Genomic DNA, 13,451 nt, shown 5'->3' with positions numbered 1-13,451 from the left:
GTGCTGGAGCATATCCCAGGGAGAGGCAGGGTACATGTACAGGCTCTTGGTAAATGCATTGAGGAAATCAATGACTGGTTGTGCCACAATTTTCTCCAGCTAAACAAAAACAAAACTGAGGTAATAGTCTTTGGCGCCAAAGAAAAACGATTACAGGTCACCAGAGAACTTCAATCTATACATCTAAAAACCACAAACCAGGCGAGAAATTTGGGTGTAGTGATGGATGCAGACCTAAACTTAGAAAAACACATTAAGACAATAACAAAGTCAGCTTACTATCACCTCAAGAATATATCAAGGATAAAAGATCTGATGTCTCAACAGGACCTGGAAAAACTAGTCCATGCATTCATCTTTAGTAGGCTTGATTACTGTAACAGCATCTTTACAGGTCTACCTAAAAAATCAGTCAGACAACTACAGCTCATTCAGAACTCTGCTGCTCGAGTCCTCACTAAGACCAAAAAAGTGGACCACATCAGTCCAGCTCTGAGGTCCTTACACTGGCTGCCTGTCCGTCAGAGGATAGACTTTAAAGTTCTGATGCTGGCCTATAAAGCTCTGAATGGTTTAGGACCAAAATACATCAATGACCTCCTGACCCAGTATGAACCATCCAGATCCCTCAGGTCATCTGGATCCGGTCTTTTATCAGTTCCCAGAGTCAGAACCAGACACGGAGAAGCTGCATTCAGCTTTTATGCTCCTTATATCTGGAACAAACTCCCAGAAAGCCTCAGATCAGCTGAAACACTCAGTTTATTTAAATCCAGGTTGAAGACTCACCTGTTCTCAGCTGCATTTGAATAAAGCACCAAATCCACACTTTAAGCTTAAATTTCAAAACTTACATTTAACTACTGATTTTATCTACTGTTCTGATTTTATCTGTTTTGATTTTATATACTGTTGTTTGTTTGTTTGTTTGTTTGTTTGTTAATTAGTTAGTTAGTTTATTTGCTTGTTTTATTCAATTTTAAATCATGCTTTTTATTTGTTCTTGTTTCTAATGTCTCTGTAAAGCACTTTGAATCACCTTGTTGTTGAATTGTGCTATACAAATAAACTTGCCTTGCCTTGCCTTGCCTTACATAGGGTGAGAGGCAGGGTACACCCTGGACAGGTCACCAGTCTGTCGCAGGGCTAACACACAGAGACAGACAACCATTTGCGCTCACATTCACTCCCGCATTCACACCTATGGGCAATTTGGATTAATCAATTAACCTATCCCCACAAACTGCATGTCTTTGGACTGTGGGAGGAAGCTGGAGTACCCAGAGGGAACCCACGAAAACACGGGGAGAACATGCAAACTTCACACAGAAAGACCCCGGCCTGATGGTGGAAATGAACTCAGGACCTTCTTGCTGTGAGGCAACAGTGCTAACCAAGCACACAGTAAAGTAAAATTTTTAGCTATTAAATCAGCTCTAGTGCATATGATCACAAAGTTGAAATTTGAATATAGAGAAAACAGAGCTGGTTTGACAGAAACAACACAACTTTGTCAGGTTGGGGAACAGCATTTCTGGAACATTACTGAGCAGCATGGGGGCTCCAGAGGGATTGTCTTGGCTCCACTTCTTTTCATATTGTATACAGCAGACTTCAAATATATATCTTGAGTCTTGCCAAATCCAGAAATACTCAGATGACACTGCCATTGTAACGTGTTTCAGGAATGGGCAGGAATCTAAAGACTGGGACCTTTTCTTGCCTTGAGCAACTGGATTCAGAAAATTATCTGCAGGCTTTTCAATTCTCATACAAATAGCAGATGAGCTAGGAATTTTTCTCTGTGATCAGAAAAATTATTGTTATTATTATTTTTGTTCGTAAGGAATGTCTGGCACCTCTGGTGTTTTATAAAACTGCTCCCGACTCCACTGTTAGATTATATGTTATGATATGTGTTGGCATGAACTGGAATTAATGGGTGGAAGCTGGAACTTTCCATTTAATGCCATTCTGAAGTTATGGAAAGAGAAGCTCCTATAAACAAAGTCTAAAGGGCTTTTACTCTGAAATGCAAAATGGGATTGATTTGAGATTGAGATGTTTCCACTGTAGAGGTTGTGTGGACTCCAATTACTTAGTGGAAACAGTAATTGTCCTGTTAACAGCATCCGCGTTTAGTTATAAAAAGTACCTCATAAACAATTATAATCAAGATATTGACGTGATAAAACTGTGGGGTTGTATACTGTCAATGTAGAGTGAAATGATCTTGTGGAAACAGCAACTTTGCTTTTAAGGGGATTCTGAAGTCAGTGAAAGAGTGGCTCATATATGGGCAATTTCAACGGGCCATTACTTTGAAAGGCAAAATCAAGGCGACTTGAAATTGACTTGGTATCCCCGTGATAGGGGATACCAAGTATCCCCACTGTCAATCTAAAGTGGAATTATCCTGTGGAAACAGCAATTTTCCTTTTTAGAGCATTTTGAGATCGTTAAAAGAGTAGGTCGTCTATGTGCAATTTAAAAAGGCTTTTATTTTGGAAGGCAAAATCGAACTGACTTGATATTGATATAGTATCACTATTAGGTTGGATATTGTTGATCTAAAGTGGAATTACCCTGTGGAAACAGACATTTTCCATTTTAGAGCATTTTGAAATCGTTCCAAGAGTAAGTCAGATATGGGCAATTTGAAAAGGCTTTTACTTTGGAAAGCAAAATCAGACTGACTTGAAATTAATATGGTATCACTGTGGGGTTGTATACTGTTGATCTAAAGTGGAATTATCCTGTGGAAACAGACATTTTCCTTTTTTAGAGCATTACAAAATCACAGAAAGGTAGGTCTTATATGGGCAATTTCAACGTGCCATGAATTTGAAAGGCAAAATCAGACTGAGTCAGTCTGATTTTGCCCATCAATGGGCAATTTCAATGGGCCATTACTTTGGAAAGTGAAATCAGACTGACTTGATATTGACATGGTATCACTGGGGGCTGTATACTGTAAATACAGAGTAAAATTATCCTGTGGAAACAAGAATTTTTCTTTTTAGAGCATTTTGAAATCGTTAGAAGAGTAAGTCAAATATGGGCAATTTCAAAGGGCCATTACTTTGAAAGGCAAAATCAGACTGACTTGATATTGACATGGTATTACTGTGAAAAACACTGTGGTTGGATAGTGTTGATATAAAGTGCAACTAGTCTTTGGAAAGAACACTTTTGCTTTTAAGAGCATTATGAAGTCATTGTAAGAGTAGTTCAAAAATGAAAATTCACAGGGCTTTTACTTTGAAATCCAAAATAAGATGGCCTTGATATTAACAGGGCGCTATTAGGGTGCAAGGTTGTGTCATGTAGATCTAACATTAGAGTTTGTGAACAAGCCTATATTATATGTTACTATGTTCTTAACATATCTGTTAATTCACTCGAAGTTGGCTTTTATTTTGAAATCCGGTTTCCCTTCCCGTAATACTTTGAATACACAGGGAGCAGAAAACAAACTCGAGGCTGGCTTGACTGCAAGTCTCGAATTGGAGGCTGGCTTGACACAATTTTCGAGATTGATAAAAATGTCCGGGTTTTCCTACATTCCGACAGAGGACCCATGTGTTTGAAGTCATCCCCGAACTGCTGCTTTGTGAGCACTTGTAAGTTTTTCTGCGCTCACAGAAGGGACAGACAGCGCGCAGGAACGCGCCTAATGATGTTTAAAAGATCCCAAAAAGCAAGTGAATCTTTTCAGACGAACTGCAAAAGAAATTTCCCTCGTACCGACCCAGTACTGGTAATTTTTCTTATGCACATGAGGCATTATTTCTGTACCATTATTTAATTCCAGAGGTTTTTAAGTTATTTTCTTTGCACTTGTTGACTTGTAAGGTCCTATATGACAGATTTTATTTCACAATTCATTAACCGCACAGAGAAGGCATCGTTTAAATATGTTTCTTTAAGCAAGTTCTTCATGACTGAGCCAAGTGTCCTCTTTTTTGGACATCAAAATATGGTCACCCTAGCTTAACTGACTAAAAAGCTCAACAACTCGCCAAAGTATTGCTGTTATCGGACACAAGCTTTAATAGTTGCAGCTTTTGAAAGTTTGCATTGACTCTTTACTAATCTTTACTGATTTGAATCTTTGGGGGTTTTGCATAACATATTGATGACACCTACTGAAGCTTTGAGAAATACTGATGGACATTTTTCAGTTTCCTGTTGTTTTGAAAACAGTCATAAAATTACCACCAGACTGTCAGACCAGATATTTTACTTGTATAATTAAAAAAATCTTATTCCACTTCTGTCATCCCACCAGGGTCAGGGCTGTTTGGGAAACTTTGAAGTTTAAGAACAAAAGACGAAATACAAATCCCTGACACTACCGTTCCTCCTTTTTCAGCACTCACACCAGGAAATTCTTCGTGTCGATCCAGCCACCTGTCGGGGAGCTGATGAGGCCCGTCTTCCTGACAGAGAACGAGTTTAAAAAGGAACAAGGTGAGTGAAAATAGGCCACAAAATATTTCTGATGTCCTGAATGTTGCGACCCTAAACCACTGTCTCAGTTGCTGCTTTGACACCAACACATCTTTAAATGTTGCATAGTCCAAACAGGGAGCTTGTTAACATGTTAACCAGTGAGCTAATGCTGCAGCACTGCAACTCATAAGTTTTGTCCCTGAGTGTTAGTAGTCTACTCTGAATATACACTTCATATATTCTGTTCAAATATAGCGCTCATTTCATTAGACTGTGAATAACTGTTGTGATGGGGTTAAATGTTTGAAGTCGTGTGGGAACCACATGCTGAATATCTAAAGTTAAAAAGTTAGCACATACATGAAACTTCAGGTTTGACTTGATTTGATAGCTGCAACTTTTGAACAGTCAATCAATGAAAATACAAATGAAAAAATTGCTGCTGATCAAAGACATTGAGATCTGCACTTTGATCTTTAACAGTTACGCAGAGAGGAAAGCATGCAGTGATGCTCAGTCACCCGTTGATAATGTGCATCATATAGTGTGACACGATGAAATGAGGACCTTTTAATTAGAAAGTATATTTCACTTTTCCAAATGTGTGTTTTGTTTTGTTTTTCTTTTATAACATTGCGAGCAAGTCATTTGCCACATGCAGTAAACATCAAAGTAACTGCCTGATGTTTCTGAGTCTCCACATCATCCTTCCTCCAGAGCAGGAAACAGTTTTTTGTCCATCAGCTACATTCAATCCACCAATACAAACCAAAGGTTTGCATTAGACGGTGTATGGTAGAGCAGCTGCAGACAGCAGTTCCCAGCATGTTTCTGGTTTCTGGTGTTCGTTTTCCATCCTAACAGTGATCGAGTTTTGAGCTCTAACAAGCCCACAATGACTCTTTAAACATGTGTCATATCCACGGTTCCTCCCTCTCCATACTCTCCCCAATAGAGAAGCTATTACACAATCTAGGTAAGTTGGCTTTAATAGATTTGTTGTTCCCAGCTGTCTGTGTGCCACCTTTCCTATAGCCAAACTCATCCTCACACAGACCACCCCCTCCTCCCATTCCCCTCCTCCCTCCTCCTTTAACACCTCGTGCTGACTCCCCCTCCTCCCTTCTTGCCTGGGTAATCAACACTTAACTGCATCTCCGGGTCTGTAGCTGCAGACACCTGCAAACCTGCCGCTCACACTCTCCTGCTCCACCAGGAATGGCTGGAAATGCTCATCCACTGATCCTCATTCACTCTTTCACATATACATCTGGCTCACAGCAGCACTCGATCATGTGCTTTCTGATAACCACCAACCATGCTGGGAGTTTGAACTGTTGGTCATCTTGTAGTGCATCGGTCTAACTGGCACTGGGTTTTGTTTTGCAGGTCAAAAGAGGTCTTGACATCTCAGTTAAAACCAGGTTATAGTCATTCAAGAGGAAATGATAATGTCTTTAATTCGTATTGAGGTCTAGTTTTTAAATCAGCAAATATTTGATTTAGTTCAGACTTTTGGTCACTTTTAAACAAAACTTCAGCCCCTTTTTAACCAGTTCCAGGAACTAAGATCAGGATCTGGGAACTGAAGGAACCTATTTAACAAACTATTGTTAATACGTTTGTTAAATAGTGATTTACACCCTTTCAAAATGAGCCAAAGATATTGACCTAATCTAAAGAAACAGATTAGCTGTGACTTTAGGTCCAAAACATCTGAGTGTTGCGTTGAGATATCAGTCAAAGCTGAACTAGTGCGGGACCTACTCTCCTGTAATACCAGGTCATACCACAAGATGGCGCAATAAGTCCATGTAACCTTTCATTCCTTGCATTTTTATTTACATTGGCAGTCTGATTCTATACACTGTTCAGTATATTCACTCGTATACATGAGAGATCAAGCATGTGGATCCATCTGTGTGACCCCTTGAGAAAAAGGCCAAAAGTAGCTAAAGTCTGAGAGAGCAGCACACATCCAAAAACATTTCACCACACTCACTGGTATAACACTGCCCCTGGTGGTGACAGTTGTAATAAAAATGGGAACCATTCTCAGTTAGGGGGAGGGACTTTGTGGTTGTTCCTTAAATATCTGTTTTATAATGCCTGTGCTGTGACTTGAAACAATCCTTATGCAGGTTTAGTTCTTAAATACTACAAAAAGTTCCTGCTGTGGAAACACTTTATATCTACCTGTAAGTGTAATAGAGAAAACATAAATTTCTGTTTGTGGGGAGCAGTTAAAGTAAACGTTTGACTGGTTTTCTGTGGGACCCACAACATTTTGTGCAATTTAAATTTTTTTCCCCTATTTTGTTTTTTTGTGCTCCCTCACACAACTTACTGCACAACCTCTTGGCAAGGAGCTACGATTTTATTAAATTTGGGTTGGTGTTATAAAAAAGTTCAAATGAAGCATGCATAGACACTAACACTACGAACGGACTGCAGTCTGTTTTAGCTAAATTTTCTGAATTTAAGTTTTCTGTCACTTGACTTATTATTGCAGCGATTTTAGGACTTGTTTTACATCAGAGCAGTATTGATATATAATACTGAAATACTAGTTTTAACCTGGACATCCAGGCGTCTTTTGACCAGCAAATCACCAAACAGTTGCTCTCTACAAGCCATCTTCGCACAAGTGAGAAAATTAGTACTGAATACCTCTTTCAACCAGAATTTCTGTCTTTGGAAATACTCTGGAAAATGGTGACTCGAGTTGGTTAGCAGTCAGAAATTTGCTTCTTTTTTGCTGTAAATTCACCAACAAAATCCTGTGTTCAGTGGGAAGCATGAGTACATTCCCGTGTTAAGTGTTAGTAGCATTTACAGTTCTTGATGTACTGAATATTACATCAGTCCCTCTGAGAACTTTAGCAATGTTCACTGCATTGTACAGTATATGTATATAATACTGTACATGTCTGAAGCTAGCAGATACCCTGAAAAAGAATAGCAATGGTTAAAAAATGAACTCTGTTACTGTACATGTTGTCTTATTATTATTATTATTATTATTATTATTATTATTATTATTATTATTATTACTACTATTATTATTAAGATTATTAACTGCTTTGCTTGTTTTGCTGCTGGGGGGGGAGAGGATTCCTGTCTGACCAGTGCTCTGCTCCTACAACCTCCACAGGTCAGCTGATGGGCATGAACGAGATCACAGAGAAACTAACTTTGGACGTCAAGTGCCGAAACGAACACGCCATCGTCCAGAGAGTGACCACCGCTGCCAACCTCAGCAGAGTGCCCTGTGGGTCAGATAAAGAGTGCAGGTGAGAAAAATCACTCCTGAGCAAACACGTCTTGTTATCTGAGCCACCTTTTAATGCAAATAGCGCTCTGGGTGGTGTTTGTCTTCTGCGAAGGACACGGAATCATTTGGGAACAAGATCTTTGCCAAGATCAGCTTAAAAAATCACCTTAAAAGTGTGGCTTCACGTATTTTACGCAGATTTTAAAAATCCACTAAAGCAGTGGTTCCCAAACTTTTTTTGCTGGGCCCCCCTTTGTTTTACAAGAAAAATGCACTCACACGCACGCACACATCCTCCAACCACACACACCCATATTTTGCTCCACTGCGGTTTATTTCACACCTCAAACATTTAGTAAACAATTAAGCAAATACAAGTAATCTGCAATATATTACAGGTAGCAATAAAATAAACTACTAACTCTTTTACGCTGCGTCCACACCTGCACGGGTATTTTTGAAAAGGCAGCTGTTTCGTCCACACGTAAACGGCGTTTGGAATCACCGAAAACGGAGATTTTTTTTTAAAACTCCTTTTTTGCGTTTACGTGTGGACGAGGAATACAGAGTACCTCACGCAACGTCAAAGGTATGTGCCTTTTTTCACGTCACGCTGTGCGCCACGTTATTGTTTACATGAGGTGAATTGCAGAATGGCAGATAGTCAGATTAACAGTATTTTGTCTCTATCTGCAGTATTTACACGCTTACACATACACGCGCAGTTACTGTCCCTCTATTTAGAAAGGCAGAGGCGTCATGTAGTATTTTATTTTACATGTAGTTGTTTTTTTCCTGTGTAATAATATTCAACATTGCTATCAATACATTTTTCAAAAAATGCCTCTCTGTGCAAAATGGGCTCCTCAAGGAGGATAAATAAACAACTGTGGGATACTGTTTGTCCGGGATTTGAACCGGGGGAACAAATCGTGGCAGGATCAGGAAAAGCAATTAAGCAGGGGAGACCTACCTTTGCACTTGTGCAGGTGAAGCCAAAGGGCAGATATGCTTCACCATATTTTCTAGTCTTTGGCTTAGAATGAAGTTGGTTTGGAAACATATTCAGCGATGCTTCATCTCCTGCTTTGCGTTTTTGTGGGCACCCCGTGCTAGCAGTGTCCAAGCATTGCTTTTGTTTTTTGTTTTTTTTCCCTTTTCATATTTTCATACCCCCCCCCCCGCAGTGGCTCTGCCCCTAGGGGGCGGGCCCCACACTTTGGGAGGGTCTGCACTAAAGGAACAAAGTGTACATTTTTCAGACACCTATAAATTTTAGTTCCAGCTTGAGTAAAATAAATGATAAAGAAGCAAATGCTGTCAGGAGGATCTACCTTGACATGACAATAAGTAGGCTGTGTTTTTTATTTCTCCATCAGATCCACTTCTCCTTTGTGACATCTGGTCTCAAAAATCCAAGATATAAGGGGATTAGCATTTATTACCACAACGACATTATCTACATCACAGAACTAATAACATTTAGTCCTATTTAAATTACAATGTGTGCTTGAGTGAGAGGAAATCTGAAAATCTTAAGGTCATAAGTAGTTGGACTGTTGTTAGTTTAAGTTCAGTCCGGTTTTATTTATATACCATCAAATTATAACAACAGTTGCATCAAGGTGCTTTATATTGTAAGGTAAAGATCTACAATAACAGAAGGAAACACTAGAAAAAAGTTGCTTCCTGTGTGGACGTTAAACATGATGACAGACACCAGGAAACGCAGAAAGCAGAAGAAAGTAACAAAACCAACAAATCTAACACAGACACAAAACACAAGAAATACATGACAAAAGCCTGTGACTGTGACATTCAGGAACCACTACATCATCTGTACAAACCTGATACAGCATCAGCTGTTCAAGCTTTTAGGGGGGGAAAGGGTTACACATATATTCACAATCAGCTGACTTGAAGTAGGATGTGATGCAGTTCTGAGAATGTTGATCAGAGTATTCTAGAAAATTTCTAGAAAAGAAAACCAAAAACATTTTTTTGCACTAATTTTGCACTCGTTGTGTTTCACAGATGATATTTTTGTCTCACTGACTCACGCGATGTGTATCCCTTCTTTGTTCTGTGGCTTCATCTTTACTTCTTGATCTTTGCTGCCTTGACCTCAGTCCTCCTGTTCCTCCTCCTGATTATCCTGTCCACAGGTTTGCAGGCAGGACGGTGACCAGTGGCAGCTTGGTGCTGGTCACCGTGGCAACCAAAGAGGAAGGAGCCGCCCAGCTGACGGTCAACTGTGAGAAAATGGTGATCGGCACGATGCTGGTGAAAGACATCCTCCAGGCTCTAACGCAGTGACGCGAACCAGCTCTCCAGCTTTGAACTCCGCCTCCACCTGTACTTCAGCCATCCCTCACATATCATCTAAGACTTGTCAGTGTAGCATCTCCTGCGAGCCGTGTCAGTGAGGAAGCTTCCACAACATTTGTTTTGTTAGAAGAGCCCCAAACCTTTAGAAATGACTCCCAGAGACAGTGAATGCCACACCTGGACCTGACAATTAAAACTGAACCTGAATGTTTTTACTTGACTTTCCAAAAATACTAATTTCCGAACGTTTTGGGGTTTTTTTTCTTTCCTTGAGGAGCTAATTGGACTTACTGGACTCACATTTACTTAATCTAAACCTTCTTTTCTTTAGTATAAAGTTAATGTCAGAATTTGTTTCCTGGATAAACATTAATCGAGGCTGCAGGTTTATTCTTGACTTTGAGAAAAAACAGTGGCTCTGAAACGTTCAGCCACAGCCTGTGATCTTCCTCAGTGGAGGCAGTTGCTCAGTTGTCATCGACAAAGACTGAATAAACTGCATTTTTCATCATTTGTGAAATCAAAATCAGCTACAGCGACGACTAAGTCATCTGTGATATTCAAATCCAATTTGTGATGCTAGATTTTTCTGTGCTCTCACCTGGTACATAATAAAATCTGAAGTAGGACACATCTTCAAAAAAAATCCAGAAGAATCTTCAATCAGTAGTAGTAACTGGACTCATCCGCCTTCTGTTAATGCTGTAGTCAGGCTTTACAAAGATTAGGTGAGCAAAAAATAAACAAAAACATGTGCAGTAAGATGTTCACTAGGTTCAGGCTATTAACACTGTGCAGTAAGAATATGTGACTCTTGGCGATCAGGACACTTTATTTTCCCAATAAAGTGGTCCTACACCATAAACGTCGCTCACTCACGAGCTCCCTTGATTTTTCTTTTTTTAAATCTCAGGCTAGATTTAATCCATGTGTAGGAAACTGAAATAATCCCATCTACATTGCGACTGCTGGTTTTATATACTTTTTGCTTTTATTCCAACTTTATGTATATCAAGTAATGACTAAACCATCTCTATGACAAATGAGCAACATCATACGCTGGGGAAAGACTGGACCTCCACAGGTTTTCGTCGGAACTAAAGGAGGTCTTTCTATGGTGTTAACATGAAGATGAGACAACTTTCAGTTCAGTTCATTTTATTTATATAGCTACAATTCACAACAAAAGATAAAAATCTTACAACAATATAGAGTAAATCCCAACAATCAGATGCCCCCTGTGAGCAAGAAAAACTCCCTTTTCCTCTGGATGGGCATCCATCTGCTGCAACTGGTTTGAGGGGCTATCAAACTGCTTTAAGATGGAGAGATACTCTGAGATAGACGGAGTGGGTAAAAGACTATCATATTCCCTCAAATCGGGTGGCACTGTCACAGTTATTTGAAATCATTACAAGATACAAGAAGATTGCTGATCTAAGACGGCTACCATTCAACCTCAACTATGTGATTTTGGTATAATATTAATGAACAATTCCCCAGAGTTTTATCTCATAATTTGGTGATTTTTAGCATGTGGTTAGCTGTCAAAGTGCACATGTTCATCACAGTAAGTGGGGCATTGATAAAAGCTGAAATGTATACATGCTGTTTTATTGCAACATGCAATGCAGTACTACTGTAAGGTGTGGTGTGTGTCTGTGTGTGAGTGAGTATCAGGCTAACAATAAGAAGTAGCGCTTTTGATTAAAAACTGTAACACTTGACTTGACATCATCATGAAGCACATTAAAATCACCAAAATCCTCATGCTGATTATACAGAAATGTTTTTTTGGTTGCTTTTCTCTGATTGCTGTGAATTAAACCCAGCGTTTAACGCCAACAAAAATACTTAACGAATATCAGCAAATTATTTTCCTAATGATCATTTGGATAAATGATTTATCTGCTGGTGATATTCTCGTATAAGTGAATCGGGACTGTAAAAAATAGGATTTTTGCCCACTAAATTCTCAACTGAGTCTTGTAGACAAGCATTTACTGTAAGTCATTCTACATTTAATGAGGTGGTAGTTGTGTCTTCAGTTTGTTTATGTGCATAAAGGAAGTAATATATTGACCATAGAGCTGTAGCATATTTTTCTAATTTTTATTAACTTCCGAGAAGGCAAAGCTAGCAGTTCTCGTGTTTTGTGTCAAGCTAATGGGTTGCTATCTGTAGCTATAGAGTTAGCTTTCCCAAATGAGACTTAACTGATTTTTGGCAATACAGCAAAGATAAATATTTGTCAAAAATATCAATGCATTCATTTAGATTTCTATTTTCAGAAAACTCAGCCTATATTTACTAGTAAATAACACAATGAAGCTTTGAAGTGAAATATTCACAAAAACAAAACTCAACCCATTCAGCTTTCCATAAAGTTGATTTAGTAAAGAAACATTTAGATTATGTTTGAGTATGTGCTGAAGATAATGTGCGTGATTTTCAAGTTAAGTGTTGCTTTTCATCTCAGTGGTCAGGCTGGTTTCGTGGCTAATTACATTTGATGCCCCTTTTTTCCTTTTAATATCCTCATCTGTGCTGCAGACGCATGTTTCTTAATTCTAGCAGTATCTGTGCACTTCTTTTTACTGTTGGAAACTGTAACTGTAATCTTCCAAAGCTACAGGAGTAGTGAAAGGACTTTATTTTGGCCTTTAACGTACTCCTCGCATTGTCTGTTATTTGCCCGTTCGCTCCAGCAGCCATGATGATGAAAGTAAACAATAAGAAAGTCTACTTTCAAAAGTAAAAATACAGAAAAGAGTGAATTCTATTCTCCAAATCATACGTAGGGCCATATGTTTCATCTGCTTTCAAAATATCCAAAGTACAGTTCCTCATACCCGTGTGTGGTTGTGAAATGTGGTCCTGAGGTATTACAAGTATAGTTATACAAATAAAAGTACAGATATGGTGTTGCGTGTGTCTACTTTTTTATGGTCTTTACTCAAATCGACCACAGACAACTGCCTTAACTGAAGGAAGCAAGACTGGCATTTTGAATAAGGAGGAGTAAAACAGAAGTTGTAAAAAGCCTGCTGTATTTGCTGAAATCGAACTCGTCCATCTGTTCGGCATCTTTGTAGTGACATTTAAAACCCTGGAGCACAATTTCTTAATTACTAAATTTCAGCGCGAAAGTTAAAAGTAACAAAAAGCTGGTAAACAAAGTGGTATTAAAGAGAAACAGCTGGATGAACATTTTGCAAATAATGAGGTTAGCTAGCAACACATTAGTAGCATGACTGCTTCTCTTTTCCTAAGACCTTAAAAACTTTCCTTCACACCTTTCCTTGACCTCATGAAGTTGTTCATCGACGTCATGGTAAAGAGACGTAGGAAGGATGTGGGAAGTCTTTCTTGTTTTTTATTTCATACAACAAAA

At 39.0% G+C, this 13,451-nt stretch overlaps 1 protein-coding gene across 7 annotated transcripts in view; it reads left to right on the top strand.

The window, feature by feature from the left end:
• Positions 1-13,344, top strand: part of ap3b2 (adaptor related protein complex 3 subunit beta 2) — a 67,206-nt gene extending 53,862 nt beyond the window's left edge. For 4 of the 7 annotated variants that reach the window (XM_085412831.1, XM_085412830.1, XM_085412828.1 and 1 more), the window contains exons 25-27: positions 4,376-4,473; positions 7,610-7,748; positions 9,859-13,344. In XM_085412831.1, coding sequence (XP_085268957.1) covers positions 4,376-4,473; positions 7,610-7,748; positions 9,859-10,045 — 424 coding nt within the window. In that variant the 3' untranslated portion in view covers positions 10,046-13,344. The remainder of the gene's footprint in view (positions 1-4,375; positions 4,474-7,609; positions 7,749-9,858) is intronic. The other 3 variants (XM_085412833.1, XM_085412832.1, XM_085412829.1) reach the window with 1 other exon arrangement.
• The last annotated feature ends 107 nt before the right edge of the window (positions 13,345-13,451 follow it).

The sequence above is a fragment of the Rhamphochromis longiceps genome, linkage group LG7 (genome assembly GCF_057381845.1).
Source record: "Rhamphochromis longiceps isolate RC_006_pf linkage group LG7, R_longiceps_female_GT1.1, whole genome shotgun sequence".
Taxonomy (NCBI): domain Eukaryota; kingdom Metazoa; phylum Chordata; class Actinopteri; order Cichliformes; family Cichlidae; genus Rhamphochromis; species Rhamphochromis longiceps.
Note: the sequence above shows the minus strand (reverse complement) of the source record. Positions and strands in the feature narration are given on the sequence as shown.